The sequence below is a fragment of the Amphiura filiformis genome, chromosome 14, assembly GCF_039555335.1.
Source record: "Amphiura filiformis chromosome 14, Afil_fr2py, whole genome shotgun sequence".
Lineage (NCBI taxonomy): Eukaryota > Metazoa > Echinodermata > Ophiuroidea > Amphilepidida > Amphiuridae > Amphiura > Amphiura filiformis.
In genome coordinates, this window is record NC_092641.1 from 6,063,695 (window position 1) to 6,090,802 (window position 27,108).

The following is a 27,108-nucleotide window of genomic DNA, read 5'->3' on the forward strand; positions in this document are numbered from 1 at the left end:
AGCAGTTCAAATTTGTAAATTTATTATTAAAGTAAGACCATGTACTCAAGAAAATTTACCTGGTTACTAGTTTCTTGTTTCTCCTTTGCCAGCGTTCTTTCCTCTGTCACTGCTTTATTCATGTTTTTGCTTTGAATATCTCCCAGACTACTGCTTGTGCTAGCCACCGGCACGGCTGTGTTTTCTACAATAAGTCCATCATTATTCTTGTTGACATCATTCTCATGCTCAACTGAAGCACCTGTTTTGCTAGGACCAAGGTCACTAGAATTTGAGTCAGAACTTGCTGTGAGCTTACAGGATTTCTGTTTTCGCTTTCGAGGCACCAATTTTTTGCCAACATGATTTTTCTCGTTGCGAGTGCGACCTTTCTTTATTTCTGTTTTTTAGTTTCACTGCCTCCACAGCGACTCTCTTTCTTCTTAACCTGTGTTTGGACTATCTCATCTGAGTCTTCTCTCTGCTTTGCCACTGATGTTCTTGTTACTCTGCCTGACATGGCTGCAATTTGTAGAGTTGGAAAAGTGAAAGTTCATGAAGGTGGCAGGCAGGTAAGCTTAAGAGTATATAAGACTTAAGTTTTAATAATATCCGGGTAAGCTTAAAATCATAACATCACATCTTGACCAATTTAACCATTTCGAGGCTTTCAAATGTGTTTACAATTATTCCTCCTATTATGTAATTTGTGTAAAATATTGAAATTAATTTGCTGAATGAATAAAAAAAGAATTTAAAACAAAACACAAAAACTCGTCGTCGAAAAAAAGTTGTTGATAAATCAGTGACCTGAATGACCTCGTTAATTGATCAACTTCCGGTTTTGTTGTCAAGCAGAAGACGCTGAAGAAAACTCTCCAGAAAAACATAAAAGTACTTTTTTCTCAGGTATAGACAGTAAAAATGGCAAGCGGTGATGATAAATTGGATTTAAATGATTTCTTACAACGTGTAGATGAGATCGGTAAGGGTTTACACTGTAGAGCTGACGTAGGGAATGAACATTATTTGCATGCATCAATCTTTTTTTTTGTCAATGCATGCCATAGCTGTTGAATTCTGCACTAGCCATGTTTTGTTAGCAAGCATTGCCAGATTCATTGACATTGTGCAGTGCATGATAAAATATAATACTTAATATAGATTAATAATACTTATAGATTGGAATATTCCATGCCTGTGCCTCTAACTGACACCATACAGCCGGCATCATCATCCCTATAATATTAATAATCATGATAATCTTCGTGAAAAATTGAGTCCTCTCATTTTTCAACAACTACTCATTTTTGTACTCATGGGGATTTTGTTCGAGATAGGCCGAGCGACTCAGGCTAAAGCATACCATTTACACGATATGATGAGATAACACAGCACAGTCACAGATATTCTACACGTTTTTACAATTTGCGCATGCTCAGTACCCCATTTCATCCCATATGATGTTGCCATTACATTTTTTTTACAAGAAAATTTGATTTGTTGGCAGGTAAAACCAGTGCTGTACGGTGCAAAAACTGATTGAGGAGCCAATGGCTCCTAACTTTATAAATTTAGGCACCCAAATTTTGCTCCCAGGTAAAAAATCTGAGGTGCCAACTAGCTCGAGATACTCTAGCTAAAATACAGGTTTACATTTACTATCTTACATTATCTTGCTGTATTTCAGCTAGAGCTCCAAACGACAAGCTTCCGGGTTTTTTTGGAGAACAATACTGTTACGTAAGATGAAAAAGAAACCCGCCTCGGAGCCCGCCCTACTCATTATTTCATGGTACTTATTGCAATTTGCCTCCACCGTTCGTAATCAACACAAAGCTTTTGTGAGGATTAGTGAGTGGATAAGAAATTGACAGTGGAGGATACGAAGGACACGCCGATTGTTAGTTGTCAATCATGAATTGCTGCAACGTATAATATTTTACTGCATGGCATTCCACAAACACCAAGACAAATTATGCCGTATTTTTTCAAAGATCATCTCATATGAAGTAAGCTGAATGCGATCTGTACTTTTGTAACATTCCGATCGCTTTTGATCACCTATTATCGGCGAATTTGCTTGAAAACACGTGAGTTCATGTTGTGTAAACATAATTAGCATAGACACAAATGAAATTACGATGCAATACAATGCAATTTGAATGCGCAGCAGATCTATAGAAATAAAGTTGCCCGGTTTTATGCAGAATTAGACCCTGTCTGGTGCCAACTGAACAGCCACATGCGTTGAATGTTCATAGCTGCTGTACTACATATTCCATTGAACGCTACATACTTCATACACAGCATGTACAGTGTAGGCCTGTATGTTTCCCAGGAAGTCCCCATTGAGACATCATGATAAATGCATATTCATAGTTTCTAATACATTCGTACTCTTGAATGCAATTACATGTACCGTACATGTTTTGCATTTGCTGGCGATTAAAAGCTTCAACAGTTGGTCGCCACATTGGTGCCAGGGATTGAATATTTAGTCGCCATCAGAAAAAATCTAGTCGCCAATGCGCCTAAAATAGTCGCACTGTACAGCACTGGGTAAAACCCAGGTTTTGTTTTGCTGTGGATATATTTTACTGCATTTTCAGTGTAATCGTAAAAAAATGCGATATATTCAACTGTTTGAGTAAGTGTGGCTTACGCTGCAATACGTTCTGCGTATTGTGCTGTTTGAGAATTACAATCATTAAAAGGAACATTCAGCTCAGATCCACATAGAATATTAAATCACAAGTCTATAATACAATGCACATATCGAAACACTATATGCAACTTTCTTTATCTGCCTCAATAATAGAATATTGATTTAAATAGAATTGAATACATCTCTACATTTTGAGTTTGTACTTCACCACTGAGCGATCTAGCGATCGATTTCTAGCCAATCAGATACCGGTAGGACTCCTTTTCTTGCGTTCGGTGAAATACCCATCGCCCGTCGCTCACCAACGGAGTATTAAGTTGCCTGGAAAAAATATAATTTATAATGCAGTGTGTCGACACTGCACTGGTCATGCCGGTACAGTCAGTGTCAGTGTTTGGACGCATTGAGTCGACCGGCGGGGAGTCGACATTGCTCATCATACTTCATAGATACGCCCCCTAGGCCTCATTCTATGTTCATGGTTTTTCTGGAAGGGGGGGGGGGGGGCAGACCTGTGCCATTCTGTATCCTTGTCAATGATAAATATAGCCAGCCACCCGTCCACTTCGTCATTTTGGACAGGAAGTTTGTTCCTTGAACAGGCAAAATTAATGCCAAAGAGAATCTAAAAATAATACTTGGATAGGAGGCCATGCGTTTTGAGTTGGGCCGGTACCGTAATGCGTTACGTGTTTTCGCGACATGAAAATTGCATCTTTTTCATTTAGAATATGAATATCTTTCACATATTATACCTAGCATATATAAAAGTATACATTTTCTGGCTGCAAATGAACCAAGGAATCCAAAAATGCACTTTAAAATGACACAGGGTGTAACACTAAAGAGTTATGAAACTGAAAATACCAAATATTTTAGGAAAAAAATGTAAAATTTGACAAAGTAAAAAAAAAAGTTAGCTTCACCCCACATATATTTTAAAAGTTCCATAATAGAATTCCTCTCAGTCAGAGCTTTAAATACATATAACATCATAGGGTTCAATAAAATTAAAATGATTTTGCGCCAGCCTCTTTCAAGGCACATTTTCCTATTGACTTCAATGTGTAACCCGAACGGAAAATAAAATATGCAAAATTGGTTCTCAAAGCAAATTAAATTACCTGGAATATGATTGTATGGTGTTATAGTATGCACTTTAAAGTGAATTGTAAAAATATGAAAAAAGAAATGGACCTCTTGCATCATATGACCCCTGGGGGTCACTTTTATTAAATTTGCTCCTCCTGATCCTCCTCCTCCTGATCCTCCTCCACCCCGCACATTATGCTAATTAGATGCAAATTATTCAAATGTTAATAACTTTTTACAACTTTTTAAAGGTTTACTGTATTGGTCTCATCACAAGCTTTAATTTGACACCAAATTTAACTACATAGGCTGCATATTAACTGAGAATTTTCAAAAGATGAACCCTAAAATGTCGCGCGCATGTAACATCTCCACCTATTTACTGGCCCAACTCAAAACGCACGGCCAGGAAGCAATTCAAGACTTCTACGCTACTCAAATTTTACTCACCGGAGCGCTTTCACTGGGTCAACTTGCGTCTTCAGTGGAAGTAATATTGCTATAGTGGATGTCATCTACGTCATCGGAGGTGTTCCAATAACATCACTAGCAACAACAAATCTTCAGAGCAATAACATCGGCTGAAGACACCTTTTGACCTGGTGAAAGCGCTCCCAAATTTGAGTAGCAAAGAAGTCTTAAGGGCAGAGTAATGGGAGAGAACATGGACCTTTTCGAGCTTCATTATTTCTGAATTGTATGTCCAAAGTATATAAAACTATACATTTTTGGAAAGGAAATGAGTCAAGGAATCCCATGGTGACGTCAGATTTGTTCAAAAATCTCAAGTTTTTGAAAAAATCACAAAAATTCACTTTTTACCCCAATTTTTTGTGACAACTTAGAAAAAAATCTGTTCGAGTAAAAAAAAATTCAGTTAGCTTTTCATGAAGAAGAGACATGAACTTAGGGAAGGTTTTTTATTTTTTTTTGAAATTTGTCTCTTTTTTGAAATATTGAAAAACATGTGAAAAAACCATTTTGTCACTCTATTAAGCTAAAATTGCACATAATGGTGTATATTTTTGTTTAAAACAAATATTTTGAAAAAATGAAAAACCTTCCCTAGACTTTGATGTACTCTAAAGGATAGTGCAAAAGTTTACCCTTTGCTTGCATATTTTTCGAGTTATCTTGTCACAAAAATCGCATAATATTGTCAAAAGTGAACTCTGAGAAATCGACGTTTTAGTAAAAAATGTCAAAATTATGCACAAAACGTCCTTAAATTTTAAAAGCGGTAAGACTTTCACACTTGTAAAAGCTGTATCTGGTGCATGGTCTAAATATGCATCTTTTGCACCAATGAATCTATAATCTCTACTTTCAGTGCGCCAAAATTCAAAATAATTAAAAAATCTAAGTGGCATTTTGACTGTTTGTTTACACCACATTTGCTGGCGTTAACAACATACCGAATCGCCTTGACTGCGTTGGATATCTGGCGTAGAGTTGCGCCACGTCACACGCCGCGAATCGTCTGCCAGTAATTACAATCTTTTCGCATTCGCGCATTTCTGACTCATTATTTCCGCCAATTTACTAAGCTGTCTTGAGCCATGTGACTTTTTAGAGTTGAAAAGAGTGAAATAAATCAAGCAAAAATACGAATAAATATTAGCAAGTTGTATTTTATCAGTTTCAAGTGAAAGAATACATCTTAGTGTTGATAAATATCAAAAAATCTCAAATTCGGTCGTGGACGAATGTGTCTTCCATTACTCTGGCCTTAAATTGCTTCCAATTTACGTTTACTGCTACGTATGAATATGCATCAGTATAATACTTGGATAGTTGATAGTTCTGTGAATTTGTTCTGTGAACTCGATCAATTCAAACAAGACCATACTATCAGATCAAGGCTATAGCAATAGTTATTTGAACTGACTTACCCCCCCTAAAAAGTGCAGAGATCTGGTTTGTGTTTTCAGGGTCAACATTTGGATACATGTATTTGTAGGTAGTTTTGGTGAAAATGACGGGTACTTGTCACATTGTAGCTAATAAAGGGAGGCAACTTCCCAGGCTCCACAACCCTTAGCTATGCCATTGTTTGTTTTTTGGTTATCTTGCAATGCATCCAACTTGGACATACACCTCAAAATTCATAATCCAATAAATAGTCAGCGCCCCCTTAAAAAAAGATTTATTTGCCAAGCCTATAATCATGATAATTAACATAAAGTACCATTTCAGACTCCCAATCTCCCATTGAATGCTTATCTTGCTTTTTTTTTTCAGAATCAGTTGTCAAAGGATTCAACTCAGGTGATGAAACCAAACAGCAAGAATCTTTGGATACAGCCAACAAGTTATTGAAGGAAACTGGAGGACAGGAGAAGTCCAAACATGATAGGACACTTATTAACACAACTAGCAGTCATGGTAGTAAGGTGAATATGAAATCTTAGTTCTGAAACATTGAGGAAGTTGGCTTCACAAACATTTTGGAATTAAATTGAGCGATTAGTAAAGTTTGTTTGGCTTTTAAAAAACAAGTTGAAAAAAAAAGACTCATAACAATAACAACTCCTTATATTAATAGAATGGTGTGCACGCAGTTGGGCGCAGTGCTTACGCAAGTTGTGCATTGCGTAATGAGTGACTGGTGGCTGGCGCACGCTTATAAATGTGAATTTACGCGAGCCTGAGTTGGGACTTAATTAATGCATGCAGTAACCAAAGGCGAATAATTTTCACCAATTACATGTATAAGCGGAACAAACTTTAATAGTATGCAAGAAGGCCCTATCTGCAATAGCGATTAGCTGCCATATAGATATTTGACAGTTTCTGCATTCTATATTGTACACATGAGTTTCATGTATGACACCTGGCAGCTATTGCAGATGGGACCTTCTTGTATCAACTCCTTGAATGGCGATTTTGTTTGTAATTTGGGTAACATTATATACAATGGACAATCAAAAGAGACAAATCTGTAATTTTTTTATGCCTGTGCATAAGGAATTCCACAATAGGGGATGTGATCTCAAATGATTTAAAACATTTTAAGCGATTTCAGAAAAATTTTCAGTTTTTTTGGTCATCGATGGATCTCTGTATTATTATTATTCACATTATTTGGACAAAATTGTGCTATGCACATACTAATAGTGTTCAATTCTGTCCTTTCACTTCAGCTTCCAGACAACATTCCTGAAGATCAAGGTACAGTATTTGTTGCTTCTTTGTTCATTTATTAGTTCATTAGAATCGTTAGAATTTGTACCTACTCCCCATTCCAGAAAAATATATTTTTTGGATTAAAAAAATATTATCCTATTTTTGCCAAATGAAACATAGCTCAATCCTAATCCTGTAGTTAGTTCTAACTGGCAATGAAAGTCAAATTTAGAATTTAGAAGTGTACTTTTACACAGTAAAACAAAAACAAAACAAAACAATTTTTCAGATTAGGGTCCGTCGGATGAGGACAATCAAACAACTTTTTTTTGCCTCATGCCAAATGCCAATACTTGTTTAGGGTACATGTATGGAAATCACACGTTTAGGGGTGTATTTTCAGTTAAATGCTTAAGGGTACATGATGTATTGTTGGTCATACCAGCCAAAAAAAAAAGATCTTCATTATCTAAATCAATACATTATTGAAAAATAACACTTTGAAGTTTTGCAAAAGTTCATTCCACAACTCATATTCTTTGAAAACTTGGTTGATAAATTGTTGTTATGAGTATATATATGTTTTACAAAAGTGTTGTTGTTTCAGCCCTCTTTACAACATAACTCAAGAACCACAGGACCTACAAAAGTATTTCTGTGATATTTGAATTCTTCCTTACACTTGCTATGAAATGATCAATGCAATTTTTGCCAAAGCTCACTACCATTCGCAAGATACTGTGAACTACCAAATTGCAACAGTTTAAAATAATTGCTAGCCTTAAACATTTTAGGGTACTTTTTGAAAGTCCATGTTGACTTATGATACCCCCTTGTCAATATCAAATGGCCCACAAGTCACAAGAGAGGACTGGATAAAAGAGCTTGCACTGTACGCATTAGTTATAGAATCCATAGCTTAATTGTGGTCTTGTGGTTCTTGCCTTCTTCACAGCTGGATTTTTGCGGTCCCTTGAAGCTGATGCAGCAGATAGAGCTAGAAAACGCAAGGAACGAGGGAAAGTGGCAATGGTTTGGAAGGAGAAAGGCAATGATCAATTCAAAGCAGGGAATTATCAAATGGCTATAGAACATTATACAGAAGGGATGAATCATCTCAAAGATATGGTAGTGTTGTATACTAATAGAGCACAGGTAAGCATTATACAGAAGGGATGAATCATCTCAAAGATATGGTAGTGTTGTATACTAATAGAGCACAGGTAAGCATTATACAGAAGGGATGAATCATCTCAAAGATATGGTAGTGTTGTATACTAATAGAGCACAGGTAAGCATTATACAGAAGGGATGAATCATCTCAAAGATATGGTAGTGTTGTATACTAATAGAGCACAGGTAAGCATTATACAGAAGGGATGAATCATCTCAAAGATATGGTGGTGTTGTATACTAATAGAGCACAGGTAAGCATTATACAGAAGGGATGAATCATCTCAAAGATATGGTGGTGTTGTATACTAATAGAGCACAGGTAAGCATTATACAGAAGGGATGAATCATCTCAAAGATATGGTGGTGTTGTATACTAATAGAGCACAGGTAAGCATTATACAGAAGGGATGAATCATCTCAAAGATATGGTGGTGTTGTATACTAATAGAGCACAGGTAAGCATTATACAGAAGGGATGAATCATCTCAAAGATATGGTGGTGTTGTATACTAATAGAGCACAGGTAAGCATTATACAGAAGGGATGAATCATCTCAAAGATATGGTGGTGTTGTATACTAATAGAGCACAGGTAAGCATTATACAGAAGGGATGAATCATCTCAAAGATATGGTGGTGTTGTATACTAATAGAGCACAGGTAAGAATTATTATAGCCCTGCTCCCTATTCCAGAAAAACACAGCAATAATTTTTCGGGATTAAAAACATATTATCCTGTTTTGCCAAATGAAGCGGTTCGTTCGAGCATATCGCTAGACCAATCCCTCGCATTTGTTGATAAACAATGATGTCAAGTGGTCTATACCATTGGCATTTTCCACCCTGATGTGGCAGTGATGTCAGTGTGCATTTCATTTGGCGCAGATTGAAATTGCTAGCGTTCACTCAAAGTGCCTGCATATACAGGCATGCTCTTTAAGACACGCAAAGATGTGTAAGGGCTCATATTGAAATACCCTACCACGTTTTCACACAGATAGAAGGCAGGATTCCCCTCGCTAAGCGTGCGCCTCAGGAAAGCTCGGTCATAAAAGGGATGGATTATATGCATCAGTGATACACCCTGCCCAGGATTTTAACAAAAGAAGGCTAGCACAGGAAAGCTGCAGGTTGGCGCACACCTTCCTGTGTAAGGGAATTTCAATATGAGCCCTAAGCGAAACAGCTGCCTCAATACGTTGACGTCTGTGCCACATCAGTGTAAAAAATGGTATAGTAACTAATCCCTCAATGAAAAAGCTGCGTTTCCATGTCACGAGAGACATATCTTGGTTTGGTATGCCCAGGCATATAAGGAATGTTGTGTGAATCTATTAGAACATTATCCCAAAGCCGGACTCAACATTTTAGTTTTCTTCATATTTTGGTGATGGTTTCTATATTATCTCTCAATTTATCAATCATTTTTAAATGAATTTAGAAAATTTTACATATTTGTTGGCCTGTGATGGATCTCTGAAATTCTGTCTGGCACATATATAATTAGACCAATGTTTTATGTAAAATCTCTGCATTAACCCTTGAATAAACAAGAATTTATTAATATGTTTTCAATATACCTCCAATATACAGGCATACAACAGACTTGGAGACTATGACAACGCCTTAAAAGATTGTGAAGCTGCAATGTTCTTGGGACCCAAGACAGTGAAAGCATACATCCACCAAGGAAAGGCATATGTCGGACAGGGGAAGTATGAAGAGGCTATCAACAGTTATGAGGAGATACTGACATTTGATCCTAAACAAGGGAAAATTGTAAATGGTATGTTATATATTATTAGCTGTTAAGGGCTCTGGTAACAATGTTTGCACAGTATTTTTGTGGGACATGAGAGCACATCAGACATGTCGAATTACATTCTGAATATGAAGAATGTCCTTCTGATATCAAATAATTTGTTTTGATTTTCTCGATATAATTTTAATGCAATTTTAATTTAAAATTGATAAAGCTAATGATATTTACTTAAAGTGTATGTAGCTGAAAGGAAAAGCCGACGTTCATTTAAAAATTTTGATCTTTCGTATTGAAGATCTAGATTTTTTTCACCAAAACACCTGAAATATTTTTTGTCTTTTCGGAAAAAATGTGTATCTTCAATACAAAATGTCAAAATTATCAAATGAACGTCAGCTTTTCCGCCCAGCTACATACACTTTAAAAGTACATATCATTAGATTTATAAATTTTACATCAAGGACTGTTAGATATGAAAAATAAAAAAAAATATCAATTTTTAATAATTTGCCATAAAATTTGTACTATGTCACCAATATCAAAAATTATTTGATATCAGATGGCCATTCCTCATATTCAGAATACAATTTGATATGTCTGATGTGCTTTCATGTCCCTCAAAAAATACTGTGCAAACATTGTTACCAGAGCCCTTAAAAAGCCTCTAAGGGCGAATTTCTCGACGGGTGGCTTATCAATTGGCTTGTCTAGCCTCAAGGCTTAAGAGGTCGTAAGACCAGGCTTAACTGAAAACGTATTTCCCGAAGCACGGCTACCATAGCCTCGAGGCTTCCGTTAGCCCGTGGGCCAGGCTTGTAGGATTAGCCCCAGGCTTCAGTAAAATTTGCATTTCTCAAATCAGTCTTCTGTAGCAGTAGTCTCACGCAAGCCTGGTAGGCCAGGCTTACAGTGGCTTTTCTTGGCCCTGCCTCAGAGCAGGTCTTAGGTCGTAAGCCTTGGTCTATTTCAATTTACAACTTATTTAAATTGTAACGCAAAGTCTATCTTTCATATTTTTGACGGTCTTTCAATTAACATGAGTAAGAAGTCGGCAGTAACTAGGGGGAAGCGGGAGCTCTTGCCCCCCTGAAAAAAAGGTAAATTAGGCCTACTTGTACTTCTGAGAGTTATTAATTAACCTCATATTTGGTCATTTTAACCTTAAAAACTCAATTTTTAAGGTTAAATAAATTGCATTTATCCCACTTTTGTACCATTGGCATCTATGTCACCAGCTTTAATAGCTTAAATATGGCATTTGTACCATTATTTTTTTTTCAATCCCACCTCCTCCCCCCCCCCTCCCCCCATGTCAAAAAGAAATCTATGCCAATGTTCCGGGGACACATTCCAAGCAGATCCCATAACTCCTCTGATCCACTCCACCGCTTACAAACCCAAACAGCATGAACGATGCCTGCCCTTCATTTATTATGTTTGCACCCGCTTTCCCCCACCCCACCCCCAAATGAAAGTGTCTAGTTACGCCACTGTGGGTAAGTAATTGTTCGATTTAGTTTTACATTTCAGCATTTTATTTTAGTGTTCATTTGAGTTAGTTGAATTTTTTTAAGTAGCTGTTGCTATCATAAGACCTAGGCCTACTCATTTTGAATGAGGGTTTTTTTAACAACGAATATAATTTAAAAAAAATTCATCATCATCATCATCATCATCATCATCATCATCATCATCATCATCATCATCATCATCATCATCATCATCATCATCATCATCATCATCATCATCATCATCATCATCATCATCATCATCATCATCATCATCATCATCATCATCATCACCTGTCTCTATCCAAGCCTTAATAGTTTGATACTCGTACTTTTCATAAGTAGGCCTATTACAATATTGTTTTGGAGTGCCTATATTATACCAGGTTGGACATCAATTTAAGGGATCTAGAATGAGCGTTTATGGCGTTTCGACAGTATTTTTGTGGGACATGAGAGCCCCTCTGATCGTGTCGAATTGCATTCTGAATACTGAAGCATGTCTTTCTGATATCAAATAATTTTCATTTTTTTGAAATTCACGATATAATACAAATTTTATGACAAATTATTAAAATATGATATTTTTCACATATTGATATATAACAGTCCTCGAAGTAATTTTATAAATCTAATGATATATTCTTAAAGTGTATGTAGCTGGGAGGAAAAGCCGACGATCAATTGAAAATTTTGACCTTTTATATTGAAGATATGGATTTTTTTCCCAAAAAGACCTAATTTATTTTGGTGTTTTGGGAAAAAAATTCCATATCTTCAATACGAAAGGTCAAAATTTTCAAATGATCGTCGGCTTTTCATCCCACCTACACACACTTTAAGTATACATCATCAGATTTATAAAGATTACTTCGAGTACAGTTAAATATCAAAAATATCAATTTTTAATGATGTGCCATAAAATGTGTATTACATTGCGAATTTCAAAATATCAAAATTATTTGATATCAGAAGGACATTCTTCGTATTCAGAATGCAATTCGATATGTCTGATGTGCTCTAATGTCCCACAATAAATACTGTCCAAACGTTCATACCCCTTCCCTTAATACAATAGAAGAAGGACAAAATTGGTAAAGATATAGTAAATATTTGACACGAAACAATAATGCATGCAGTATTAAAACTGAATTTACGGATAAGATGCATATAATATTGCTATATCTTCTACTAAAATAATTATAAATATTATACCAACAGCAGTAGATAGCACTTTGGTTGCTTTCCTTTTTAGGGGAATCACAGATTCCTTTCCATTAGGCTTACAGTTTTACCCATTTTGGGATGCAAAGAAAAAATCACGAGTATTTAAGCATAGACGTATCATTCATACAAGTTGGACTCATAAAAAGTCAAGTGGAAATAAAATAATACATAAAAGACACAAAAACAGACACAATATTCTTGCATCAAGTTGTGTACGGTATAAGCCCAAGCACAAGACCGCTGGTCCAGGCTAGTCTTTGCGCCGGGAACATTGCAATAATGAGACGGCAACCTTGTTAGTACGGTAAACCGTGAGGACCACAGCTTATGTACATCCTACCGCCAACAGCCTATACAATTAAGTCGCTGGTTGAAAGGGACGAGGTTGTCAAGCGTTAAGCCTACAAGGCCACTAAGACTTGGTTGAATTTGCGTTGAAGAAATCCGGCTAGAGTTAAGACTCGGGCTTCGAGAGCGGACTAGGCTTAGTAGCCTCAAGGCCACCTTAAGACTACGGCTTAATAAGACTCCTGTCGGGAAACTCGCCCCTAAATGAATTACAGCAAGAATTTCAAATGAATGAACACATGGTGATGAATATTCCTCCCAGTAAAACATGACAACTCGACACAGGGAGGTTACCAGACATGTTAGGCAAAAAAAAAATAACGGTTTGTCTCAAAGCTCACGAGTGGTTTGAAAACAAATGCGAAATGCGATTTTTTTTTTTTTTTTTTTTTTTTCCGACTTTTTTCATGGTATTTGGAGAAAAAAATCTGATTTTCGCGAATTTTTCTGGAAAAACTAAAATAAAATAAAAATTTGAAATAAAAAAATTCTGCATTTATTTTTTTCCAAATGTGCGCGCGAGCTTTGAGACGAACCTTTTTTTTTTGTTGGCCTTAATTCTTGCCAATTCGCCAAATTAAGTTGCTGTGAAATGAAAGTGTTTTACAGTATATGTTGTATTATAAATTAGCATTTAGTATTGAATTGCCTATCTCACAAATAGTGATTTTCTTTTTCATTTAGGCTTTCATTGTAGGGTAAGCCCTTCACTGTTATATCCTATGTGCCTTATTGCAAATGCATACAAAGTGGTATCTAAAACTCTTACAACAAAAGGCAATATTAAACATGCATGTACAGTGTACGTATTGCAATGGATACCAAAGCAGTTTATACATACAAAGTGATCTCTAAAAATCTTAATACAATATTAAAGCAATATTAGATACATGCATGTACAGTGTATTACAATGCATGCCAAAGAATTTTATATATACAAAGTGATCTCTAAAAATCTAAATACAATATTAAAGCAATATTATACATGCATGTACATGTACAGTGTATTATGCATGAACAAAGAAATTTTATACGTACAAAGTGATCCCTAAAATTACAATATTAAAGCAATATACCGTATTCGTTCCAATAAGCGCCCATGCCCCAATAAGCGCCCACCCAGGGTATTTTCAATTTGCTCAAGTGCCATTTATGTTGAAGTGACAGATAGATGTCGATACAGTGAAATTGCTGCAGGACTACAAGTCCTGCGTAAACTTGTAATACATTTTCTGCATCAGAAAAGCTATTAGAATGTCTCAGGACCCTTCTATAACATACGTAAATTTGTCTCTAATAAACGCCCTACGAAAAAATTAGGTAAACAAAGTAAAAAATAAGCGCCCACCCAAAATGACTTTGTTAAGCGCCCTGGGCGCTTATTGGAATTAATACGGTACATGTACAGTGTATTAATGCATACCAAAGAATTTATTTTATACATACAAAGTAATATCGAAAACTCTTAAGGGATCTAAAATGAGCGTTTATTGCGTTTCGACAGTATTTTTTTGGGACATGAGAGCACCTCAGACCTATCGAATTGCATTCTGAATACTGAAGCATGTCTTTCTGATATCAAATAATTTTCATTTTTGAAAATCACAATATAATACAAATTTTATGACAAATTATAAAAAATTGATATTTTTCAAATTTTTGATATATAACAGTCCTTGAAGTAAATTATATAAATCTAATGATATATTCTTAAAGTGTATGTAGCAGGGAGGAAAAGCCGACGGTCAATTGAAAATTTTGACCTTTCATATTGAAGATATGGATTTTTTTCCCAAAAGACCTAATTTTTATTGGTGTTATTGGGAAAAAATCCATATCTTCAATACGAAAGGTCAAAATTTTCAATTGATCGTCGGCTTTTCATCCCACCTACATACACTTTAAGTATAAATCATCAGATTTATAAAGTTTACTTCAAGTACTGTTAAATATCAAAAATATCAATTTTTAATGATTTGCCATAAAATGTGTATTAAATTGCAATTTCAAAAATCAAAATTATTTGATATCAGAATGGCATTCTTCGTATTCAGAATGCAATTCGATATGTCTGATGTGCTCTAATGTCCCAAAATAAATACTGTCCAAACGTTCATACCCCAGCCCTTAATACAATATAAAAACAATATTATGTACATCTATGTCTAGAATTTTATAGCAGCATGGATACTGATATTGGACTCTGACATTTTTGACATTTGCTTAAAAAGTTACCTTTGCTAACAAAACATCGCTACGCTGAATGAAGACGCCGTGATGGTGTCGCAAGCTATGTTGCATGGGCTGCTGCTCAATGATGACTCTGAAAAAGGTAACTTTTTATAAAGCAAATGTATAAAATGATCTCTAAATTCTCTAAAATTCTTAATACAATATCAAAGCAATATTATATAGGCCTACATACATGTACAGTGTGTACAAAAGACAATTTAAGAATTTTATATACAAAGTGATCTCTAAAACTCTTAATACTATATTAAGCAATATACAGTGCATGTACAGTGTATTGTAAAATACTATGTTAGAATGGCACTGGTAGTTTGCCTACATAGAACAACTTAGTATAAATTCCATGTCATTGGTAGGCAGAAAAAAAACCTACATGTATTTGCATTTTCACTGTGACGTACCTATTGGCAAAGAGAGAACAGTAGCAAAATGTCAGAATTTACTGTATTTTTATTTTGCAGCTTAAAAACACTTTTAACTATAATGAAAGACAAAGATAAAGACAATTTATCGCGTCTGACGTCACCTGTCAATCAAACTCGAGCACGGTTTGTTTACAAGTGTCGTGATGATGGCTTGCTGAACGCGGATTTATAACCGGGCGCCTTATTGTTAATTTTGCACCTTTCGACATGCAAACCATCTCAAAAGTTAGGTATTTATAGTAGGAAACTTTCTTTGGTGAAGGCACCATGTCCACAATGCCTAGAAAAGCTGCTTTTCGCCATTTGCTGCTATTCCTTTTCTCCGATCAGCACCAGATAGATCGGTCTTCCTTTCTGCGCTGATTAACCTGTGTAAACCAATCAAGGATCGTAATTGACAGTGACATCAGACGCGATAAATTGTTCTTATCTCTGTCTTTAATTATATATAGTCCATTTGGCTTCCTCGAGATAGTGATGTCAGTAGTTTGTCGCAGTTACTATACAGATGCACCGCTTTTTTAATTTGATGGCATGTAAATGTGCCAGTTCTTTGAGTCATGCATGAAATTTAATGCATACTCACTGGAGCATGCACTAACATCACTGTGTTGAGGATGCTACATGCACTACAATAAAACACACTATCATTGAACAATCATTGAACAATGATTGAACAATCATTGAACAATGATTGAACAATCATTGAACAATCATTGAACAATCATTGAACAATCATTGAACAATGAACAGTCAGATATAATATTTTGTAGTAAACCTTTGATGAGCGTGTGCTGCCTTAATCTTGCAAACAGACTGTAAAATAACCGAAGGCACTGAAGGCAATTGCATTCGGTGCCCCTACCAGTTGCCTTGATGCCCTATTAATTGCTGCTATTCTTTAACATGTAATTGCCTTGTAAAATAGATGTGCCCTTTCAAAATTGCCTTGAAATGGGTGCCCTTCAGAATCCTTACTTTGCAGCCTGGCTGCAAAGTTGGCACTAACAACGCATACTATATATGGCAAAAAAATTTCACGCGCTTGGCGCGCATTTGCACCATAAAATTTGTTGCCAAAGGGTGCTGGATTCACAAAACTTCAAGAATTTTTTTCAACCCCATCCCCCCAATGTCAAAAAGAAATCTACGCCACTGGTAATCAAAATTCTTATTGAAATACTCTGACAAGATTTGACCTCCAATCAACCACAAATAGTTGTTTTCCATCTGCAGACAAAGCAATACCCCATGGCTGTTTTTCCATCCTAATACAGGGTACGTTCCTGTATTCACCATCAATAGAGATATATCTATACACCGCCTTAGGATTACCCCAGTTGCCTACAAACAGTTCCCCTTGTTTACTACAGAACACATACTCTGGTATCCATGATTGAATTCCAGGAGGGGGTAGAATGATGCTAGCGTTTTGACCTGATTGATCCATTACTTGCAGGCCGTTGTCTTCAAATGATATGATAAGTTTATCATCTGGTGTACAGGTTACAAAGCATGGAGATAAAGGTGTTGCAAAGTTGGATATCAGAGTCCCATTAGGGTGATGAATGGACACTGTCTTCTGACATAGTGCTACTATGATTCTACCTGCGGAATCTACGGTAACTGAGCTAGGGAAGGATGGCTCATTGTTGATATCATAAGTGGGAATAGTATTGACTAGGACACATTGACTGTCATATATGTGAAATTCATTCTTACCAGGTATGATGTATTGGTTAGTTGGAGTAATGGCAATATCTTGAATGAAACAGGGAGGGCCTTCAATGACATGTTTGAAATCACCATTCCTTGAGAACACCGTCACAGGTTCAGAGCTGCTGGTTATAGCTATATCCCCATTAGGATGAATGGCAATACCTGTTGGACACTGGATGTGTGGGGCAGTTTTGAATTGGCCACATTCTTTCCACCTTTTACCAGTGCTGGACTTGAAGCCAGGCAGAGATGGGAACTTTGAAAATAAGCTGAAACTTGGACCTTGAGATGCTTTAGGCTTACTAGGAGATTTAACATGACCCTGTCTTGATGATGTGGCTGCATTGACATGAGGCGCTGCTGAATATGACTTTACCGGATTTGATGGTACGGAAGGTATATATTGTGATTCTGTCAACGATGGCAAATGTTTGGTTGCGGCTGCTGCTGGTCTTGTCAATAAGTGGCTGGTTATGTGGGTAGGTGCAGCAGGGATATGTAGCTTATCACACAGCAACTGATCCAATGTAGGCAAATCAACTGAATTAGGTTGATGTTGCTCTAGTTCGACCTGACCAAGTAGACCAAGTTTGCTATCGACTGCAGCAGGCTGAGATTCATCAAGTTGTTGTAGTGATGATGACAATGATGGGTAACACAAGATAATATCAGAATCAGAGCCAGACTCGATCACATTGCTTGCTTGTTCATTTAAATTTCTTAGGCTGGTTAGATGAACCTGGAGCTTTTCCTCTATCTGTTTAATTACTTTTGTATTTTCCTCTTTCTTGCGATACACATCTTGTTGGTAAGCTTCAACTAGATTGTCCACTTGTTGCATGAATTCATTCTTTGCTTCCTCTATAGCCTGTAGCTGTTCATCTGTAGCTCTGCCAAGATTCTGCTTTACCTGCTGTATTTGTTGGATTGAAGCTGTGTACCGCTCTTCTATATTTCCCATTCTTCTAGCGAGGTTTTCCAAGGAATTGCTCAGACGTCTTGATGCTTCCTTAAGGCGGATGAATGAATGGCCACTATGAGCGGGATCAAGGACACCACAATCTGAGCAGGCAGTACAGGCACAATTCTCACAGAAGTACCTCTTCTCCTGGTCATGGTTTTCACAGTAGGGAGTATTTGCTTTCCTCTGTGATACAAAGAAGAAGAGGAAGATGGAAAAAAGAAGCAAGAGAAGAAGAAAGAAGAGGAAGAAGTAGAATCAGGGGCAGAAGTAAAGATTAAAGAAGGAGGAAGAATGAATGATGAAGCAGAATCATGTATAAGGAAGAGAGGGAGAAACAATCAGAAGCCGAAGAAACAGGAGGAGGCAAAGGAGATGAAGTGGAAGAAAAGCAGAATCAGAGACAGAAAAAAAGAAAAAGGTACGAGAGGATGAAGAAGCAGAAACAGAAGAAGAGGAAGAGAAAGAAAGAGAAAAGATGAAAAATATGAAAAAGAGGAACAAGGAGAGAGATTAGTAGAAGACAGGAGAGGTTATAGTAGGAGTGGGATAATAAAAGAAAATATAATATCAATGTTATTATAGTAAATATTTCTGGTAAATGTTACTAGTCTCTTATTTATTTGTTTATTTATTTGTTTATTTATTTATTTTTTATTATTTATTTATTTATTTATTTATTTATTTATTTATTTATTTATTTATTTATTTATTTATTTATTTATTTATTTATTTATTTATTTATTTTTATTTTTTATTTATTTATTTATTTATTTATTTATTTATTTATTTATTTATTTATTTATTTATTTATTTATTTATTTATTTACTTATTTATTTATTTAAAAGTCATAAAGTTAATACCATATATAAATTATACACATACTAGCTACAAGAAATTAAAATAACATATGATTATTACATTTACAATATGCTGTATAAAAGAGATATTATTGCACGTTAGTATATCGCTCATTCTACAAAATCCGGTGCCAATAGCCTTTTTTCCATTCTTTGGTCCACAAAAACTTTGTCGAGCATTTAGGGCATCAAATATGTTGTTTTTCTGGTAGAACTCAACGAGATCTATACGGACATATATAGTTTTCCATACTTTAAATGCTTTCTTCAGCCTGATTAACCCTTGCAAAGGCTCAAAATCGCTAAAATGCGTTTCCACAGCTCAAGTGTCACATCTAACCCTGAATATTTTCTTTGAATAAATGCGATTTCTTTACATATTTGTTGTTTTTAATTAGATAACGCACCATCATATTGTTTATCAACATTATTTTTAGTGATTAAAATGTCTTTGTGTAATTCTAAAATAAATTGCACTTTCCACCAAAACGCTGTGAGCTAAACAGAGGAAAGAAGTAAAACAGAGGTCAATGTAATTTGTGGTTTTTGAAAGGAAACACTCATAGGTTTTTAAAATCACAGTAAAAATCGTGATGCTGTAGCATTTTTGGCATAGAAATGTTGTAAACATTGAAATTTCGACCGACCATGTTAAGATTGGTGAGCTACGTTACCAGGATTCTATAGTATGCACTTGTATTACATGTACTTCCTAATAATATGTGAAAGCTACCAGTGGTCGAACCCCATTTATATTAGAATTAACCGACATAACGTTCTAACGTTCGCAAATCACATTAAAAACATTAAAAACCAGTGGACTACGTTACTCTGAGCTACGTTACACACTCATTTAAGCATCTTCAAAACTTCTATGAAATGGTGAAATCTGTTTTACATTTCACTCAAGTGATCTTTAATTTGCTTTTTATGACCTTGGATTGAGTAAAACCAGCCCATTTTATAGTCGGTAACGTAGCTCACATTACATTGAGTTTTAGTGTTAAAAAACAGCATGACTTCCTGAAAGAGAAATATGCAAGTGGTGTTGGCAATTTTTTACATCTGAAAGTAGTGATACATTTACTTTTAAAAAACACAAAAAGCAGGTCTTTTTGAACAACTTTTATTTTTTCAATTTTTTTAGTGGATTGGCACCGGATTTTGTAGAATGAGCGATATGTTCTTGAAGACATTTGCATTGACAGGGAGGGGATGTTTCAGGGAAGATCATTCCAGCCCTTAGCTTACAGCCCCCCTGAACAGGAAAGTTCTCTTGCCAGTCTTAGTGCGCATCTTATTTATAACCAGATTCCCAGAGGTTGTTGATCTGAGAGTATTTAATTACTATAAGCATCAATACACTTGGTAAAAATATTGCACAGGGTGGGGGGGGGGGGTACCAGCCCCAAGACATTTAAAAACACTGAGACAGATATGATATTTACAACGATCAGAAAAAGTTTATGAGATTCCAGGGAAATACAGCTCTAATTTTTTGCCAAATGAAACATAGCTGAATCCTAATCCTTTTAGTTAGTTCTAACTGGCAATGAAAGTAAACATTTAATAGTTGCAATTTGAGGGCAAATGTGCCAAAAACATGCTATTTTCTTAACAATTCCAGTCACAAAATTCAAAGACTTGGCACAAGCCTAAGCATTCAAAATTTGGAGTATAGGCTATGAGTTTGCCAATAAATTTAATTTTTTATGTTAATTTTGATCAAATATAAAAGATATAAGAAAATGTGTTTTCCAAAAAATAGAATGCATAACCTTAGTGGGCTATTTCACATTGTACACTTACAGTCTCACAGAGGGTCAAAATTAGGACTCCTTAAATTCATAAAAAGACAATGATTTTTAGAACTTCATGATTTACAAAATTCAATTCCAAAATATCAGAGCGTGGGATCATCAATAACATTGTTAAATTCATCACTAAAGCTTCAATGGGAAAATGCATGGCGTCTGGAGAGGACATTTCTTACATTTGTAGTTAAAAAAAAATTTTAAGACTTGTCTATGTATTCATCATCTTAAGTATTGGCCAAGAGTTAGTTACCTCATATTAAATTTTAGTATTTTATGTTATTTTAGATAATTGGTTGTGAAATGGATTCGAAAATCTTGTTTTCAAAAATTAGAATGCATAACTTGAAATTAATCTTTGTACAATTGGGCTTGATCATCATAGCATATCAAAAACAGCTTTAAAATGCATGTTTTTAGCCCTTCCAAAAATTTACCAAATATAAAATTTGTATTTCATTGCTAGTTAGAACTAAACTAAAGGATTATGATTTATCTATGTTTAATTTTTTTAAAAATCCAAACACATTAACTGCTGTATTTTTCTGGAATAGGGAGTAGTATCTGCACGTTTTATAGTCCTTACAGTTTCTGTCAAAGAAGAACGGCACTTGTTTACATTTTGAGAGCATATGCACAGCATAAACATGGAGGCGAGGTTCTGATTGGCTGATTCAATTGTCTGACAATCATTATAACAGACGCGGTAATCTGATTGGTCGATTATGCATCAAAACGTTGGTTGGCGCAAACAAAGTTCCGCATGTCGCTCATTAACAGGGTGCTCGCGTAAATTTAAGCAAGGTACTGCAGTTCTTCAATGAAACCGAGTATAGTGACATATTATTGATAGGATTCTGATCCAGACTTAACCCATGGAATTATTACACTGAACTTGGATGGAATCAATCAGTCCAGAGGTTAGTTGATCATCATCTGTCTAGTTTAGGGAACAAACCAAAAGATCGATGATGTCCTTTAAACGTAACTGGTTTCGTTTCTCAGCCGACCCCTCCCTCCCTGCCAGAAACGTAATAATAAAATGTTGAAAATTTTGACATAATAATAATAATGACACATTTTTTCAGACCAATGTTTTTGTACAAACGTAATCGAGTATTTTTACCCCCTCCCCCCTAAACGAAATCAGTTACGTTTATAGGACGTCATCGATCTTGCAGCCTGCTGAAGATGATTATATTGACTCTTGTATGTATACATGTATGTATCCTGAAAGAAAATAAATTACATCAGAGCTGTTCAAATGGTTCAGATTACTGGTTGAAATACACACTACATGGTACCTACCTGCTTTGCTTCATGCACAGTGTCTTGCAAATTAGTCACAAGAAAATGGGCAGGAAAACCTTTCATTCCTTCTTCTGGAATCCGGTATATCTTTTTGCAGAGAGAACAACTCACAATACTATTATCATCACTGCAGAATTTAGCCCAACCTTCTAAACACTCACAGCAGAATGGATGGAGACATGGCAATGCTCTTGGATCTTTGAAAGGGTCTGAACAGATCACACACTCAAGCAAGTCTCTCCCTATTGTTGATGCTAGGGAAGCGGGCCTGGCTTCAGCCATGTTGTAACTGAAGTTATATGTTACTGAAGATATATTTGACACATATAACTGAATACACTGCTAAAGTACAGATCGGGTGAAAGGACTTTTTGCATGGTAAACAATAACATCAAAGAATGATGCCTACCCATAATGCATCATTTTAGTTCCTCTGTAAACCAGCCCATAATATCAAATGTCATGGTTTTAAAAGTAAAATGCTCTTTAGGGTATGGTGATATAAATGATTGCAATGTATAATTGATATCAGCTCCGTAATAATGAGGAAAATTGCCCAAACATTGCTTGTCCCTCCCAATCAGACCTGGTGCCCGCCTATCATGGTCGGTGCCCCCAATATGATGACCCACGCTACGCCGTTGGATTAACTCAGGGAAATGGTTAATTAAAAGCTGTACAAGTAGGCATCACAGCATGCGATGTGCTAGCAGTGATTTGTAGAACTGCCTCGATGATATAAAAGACAATAATATAAACATGACCAAGTTAACAATTTATGCCCAGTTTTATTTTATTATTTTTTATTAATCACGATTTATCATTTTGGAGTTAAAATATCTGGTTGTCTATCGGACAAGTACATACTCATAATAGTTGTCCGCAGTGATTTTTGGACAAAAGGACAAGAGCTTATTTCAAACACTGATTGATGTTGATGTTCTATGAACAGTTACTATTCTATTTATAACACAAGCCTGGGGTCCATTTCACTAAGGCATCAGAACCAAATTTGTTCGATATTTAGATCAATCGTTGATGCTGCTTCGATACTTGTTATTAATGAACTATTAATTAATCAGAATTTTTATTGGTCAATATCAATACATACTACGATTCACATGTTATCACAATTAACAATAGTCTATCAATTTATTTCATAACTAATAGGAATCGACCAAGCATAGATGGTTCATCGAAAGATCAAACTAATTCGATTCTATTGCCTAAACTTTGTAATGTAAGTCTTGAATTTAACTTACAACGAGTCATAAGTTCCATTTTACTAAACTTACGAATGGTACCCCAGTCGTAAGTAATATGGATTTAGGGACCCTTCATAAAGTTACGCCTAATATTGGGTGTTCTCCTGCCCAAGCAGGAATTCCTACCTTTTTGTCATTCAAATTTCCATATTTTTATTTATTTTTAAGCCTGTTTTATAAAATTTTTGTCATATTTTACATTTTTCTCATGGAAATCTATTCTCTTGCCTGGTACGAACGATTACTTGAGTTACGAATGGTTAAAAGTTTAGTGAAATTGACCCCAGGTCAGTGCTGTACGGTGCGACCATTTTAGGCGCATTGGCGACTAGATTTTTGTTGATGGCGACTAAATATTCAATCCCTGGCGCCAATGGCGACCAACTGCTGAAGCTTTTAATCGCCAAAAACAAAACATGTATGTACATGTAATGTAGCATTCAAGAGTACGAATGTATGCTATGAATATGCATTTATCATGATGTCTCAATGGGGACTTCCTGGAAAACATAAAGGCCTATACTGTACATGCTGCGTATGAAGTATGTAGCGTTCAATGGGAATATGTAGATCAGAGTACAGCAGCTATGAACATTCAACACACGTGGCTGTTCAGTTGGCACCTCAGATTTTTTATCTGGGAGCAAAATTTGGGCGCCTAAATTTATAAAGTTAGGAGCCATTGGCTCCTCAATCAGTTTTTGCACCGTACAGCACTGCCCAGGTTCCATAAATGTGATTTAGAACAATTTCAGCATTGCATGATGGGAAGGCATGGATAGTTAACAATAAAGTACCACAAAACTTCTTCAGACAGTCTGTCTGAAGTCGATTATTATGTCACATGACGATGACTGTGTCAAAAATTGTTTATGACTGTGTAAATATATAATTATGCAGTCAACCAAGAAACAATTCTTAACAAGTTTTACTGTGAGTCTAGTTCAGTAAGTCGTGGGATCACGGTTATATTGTACTTTAAGATTTACTTTAATGTCCCACACAGGTGTAGATTCAAGTGGAGTCGCCCATTCAGGTAACCCCATGTGAAACTCGCGCTCCCTGTGTAGAAGATAAAGGTTTAATATCTTGCACAGGGGTGTATGGATTTGAACATGAATAGCCCATTGGGATTGATCCCAATTTTCATGTTCAGTCTGCTGCAAGTACTTATTCTCTAACTAATGCACAATTTGCTACATGCATATAAGGTAGAAACATCGGCTACGGTGTCATGCACAGATTTGGTTTAAAATGATACAGGATGTGTAGTTGGGTGAGAAAAACTTGCCTGCCAAATTTTAATTTTTGCCAACAAAGCGCTTTTTGAGTTATGCCATTTTTAATCATTAGGAAACCCCATTGACTTTGTACATAAAGTGGTTTTGACACTAAGCCTCGTTCACTCAAATTGGTTAAAGTTTGAAAATGGATACTATGTTTAAATATTATTTTTTCTCCTTTCTATTCCCTTTATAGAACTGCTTTTTGGATCTTTTTATTACAAAAATGTTACTAAATAATGTTAGCGACTTTTTTCCTATATATTGGCCAGTAATAAAGGGGATATTTGAAGGTAATGTTAGTACTTGCTCAAATTTTCTTGATTTAATCTAGAAACACTGAATGACCCAATTTCATAATTATTGTCTGAGCTAACCATAGGGCCAATTTTAACAAACAAGGTGTCAAATGAAAGGTTATTAAATTTAGAAACTTTTCTCGCCAGCTTTTTTCAATAAAGTGTTTCTATTTTAAGTTATGGGTGTTTCTAGATTTCCCTAATTTAAAAGTAGAAAAAATGATTTTTCTCAAAAAATAAACACTTTATCAAAAAAATCTGGCGAGAGAATTTAGATATTAGCCTTATTAACCACCCCACAAACTATGGAAACCATATCACATTCCCTCTAGGCTAGCAATAATTATTTGTAGAAAAAATTAGGGAATTTTCAAAAAATAAAGAAAAACATAAGAAATGTTTAAATTTTCATGAAACATTAAAAATAAGTGAAGTAAAGACTTATCTTAAATTAGTTATATATTTGATATGGATACATAATTCTGATTTGATATAGTGGCTATTTTCCTGCATGGGCCTATTATCCGATGCTCCTACCTTAAAGGTGGTACTTAAACAATTGCTGTCAGTCGACTGAAGACACTTGCTCTCTACTGATAAATATAACCTAATCTACTGAAGATCTATACACACTTGCTATCTACTGACGATAATACCGATACACACATATATCTACTAGCTATCTACTGATGATAGTATTAAAATACTTGCTATCTACTGAAGATAGCGCTGCACTGTACACACCTAAAATATACTGAAGAGAGTAGAGTATATACTTGCTATCTACTGAAGATAGCGCTGCACTGTACACACCTAAAATATACTGAAGAGAGTAGAGTATATACTTGCTATCTACTGAAGATAGCGCTGCACTGTACACACCTAAAATATACTGAAGAGAGGATAGTACATATACTTGCTATCTACTGAAGATAGTAGGCCTACTGCCCTGTACACTCTTTATACCCAATGCTCATAAGTTAAGTTGCTTTTAAGATACAGAGTTGAAACTTCACAAACAATTACAAGAAGGATAAATAATATTTGAAAAATTGACATTGTCTTGTTGCACCATCACAGAATTTCTACATGTTAACTTTTTATGGGATACCTTATACTTGCTATCTACTGAAGATAGCACTGTACTGTGCACACCTAAAATATACTGAAGAGAGTAGATTATATACTTAATTGCTCTCTACTGAAGATAGCACTGTACTGTGCACACCTACACCTACTACTTGTACCGGTAGTTATTATAAAAAGTCTCAATCCAAAAGAATTGAATACCGTACCCAAAAATTTTATTTTTGTGGGGGTAAAAATGATTTTGAGCAACATTATTCTGATATTATCAAATTCATTGAGGTTTGAAGCGATTTTACTGAACCTGAATACCAATAAGTGTTCGTCAGAACTAAAATTCACCTGTGATCTACCAGTTTTTAAAGTCGGAGGAGCTTTAAAAAATATGGCTCTTAAAAGTGATACGCACTCAGAAAGTTTGAATGGTCCCCTGGGACCAAATGTTATAAACTTACTGTACACAAAGAAACAGTGTGAGTTCATTGGACAACCAGGAAGCCACACAGTTGTTTTTGTACCGAAAGTTTATACCATTTGACCCCAGGGGGCCATTCAAACTTTCTGAGTATCGGTCCGGTATGTACAGCTTCTACGAGCCCCATTTTAAGCTCCTCCCCTGTTCAAAAATTTGGTACATTGTAAGCCTATTTCAGCTGTGATGAACGCCAGTTGCTGACAAGTTTAAGAAATATCACCCCAAACCTCTATAAATTTGATAATAACAGAACCATGTTACATAAAGTCTTAAATTGTGTCCCCCACAAAGCTCAAATTCAGCCTCCCTAAATCCGCCATTTTAGGCAAATTCGCTACATTATGAGCACCAAAATGTAAACATATGGAAAACACATTTTCTATCAAACAATTATTTTACACCATCCCCCCGACACACCCCAATTAATATTTAGCCCGTGCTGTCTATACAGACTCCGTCCAAACCAGTCTTGG

The 27,108-nt window shown here is 35.6% G+C and overlaps 2 protein-coding genes across 2 annotated transcripts in view; one reads left to right on the forward strand and one right to left on the reverse strand.

The window, feature by feature from the left end:
* The first annotated feature begins 623 nt into the window (after positions 1 to 623).
* LOC140169142 (tetratricopeptide repeat protein 12-like) overlaps positions 624 to 27,108 on the forward strand; it is a 48,507-nt gene continuing 22,022 nt past the window's right edge. Inside the window, exons 1-5 of the mRNA XM_072192400.1 lie at positions 624 to 964; positions 5,981 to 6,132; positions 6,883 to 6,910; positions 7,821 to 8,020; positions 9,635 to 9,827. Of these exons, the coding sequence (XP_072048501.1) occupies positions 904 to 964; positions 5,981 to 6,132; positions 6,883 to 6,910; positions 7,821 to 8,020; positions 9,635 to 9,827 (634 nt within the window). The 5' untranslated portion in view covers positions 624 to 903. The remainder of the gene's footprint in view (positions 965 to 5,980; positions 6,133 to 6,882; positions 6,911 to 7,820; positions 8,021 to 9,634; positions 9,828 to 27,108) is intronic.
* LOC140170463 (uncharacterized) lies at positions 16,304 to 22,509 on the reverse strand. Its single transcript, XM_072193825.1, has 2 exons — positions 22,225 to 22,509; positions 16,304 to 18,427 (listed from the first exon to the last, which is right to left on the reverse strand). Exons 1-2 carry the CDS (start codon positions 22,507 to 22,509, stop codon positions 16,733 to 16,735), a joined length of 1,980 nt encoding a protein of 659 aa, XP_072049926.1. The 3' UTR covers positions 16,304 to 16,732.

Bases quoted from the DNA above. Each gene is read 5' to 3' on its own strand.
- LOC140170463 (XM_072193825.1), bottom strand. From the start codon at position 22,509: ATGGCTGAAGCCAGGCCCGCTTCCCTAGCATCAACAATAGGGAGAGAC. The intron at 18,428-22,224 runs GTAGGTACCATG...TTTGTATCACAG, and splicing joins CTGTGCATGAAGCAAAGCAG to AGGAAAGCAAATACTCCCTA.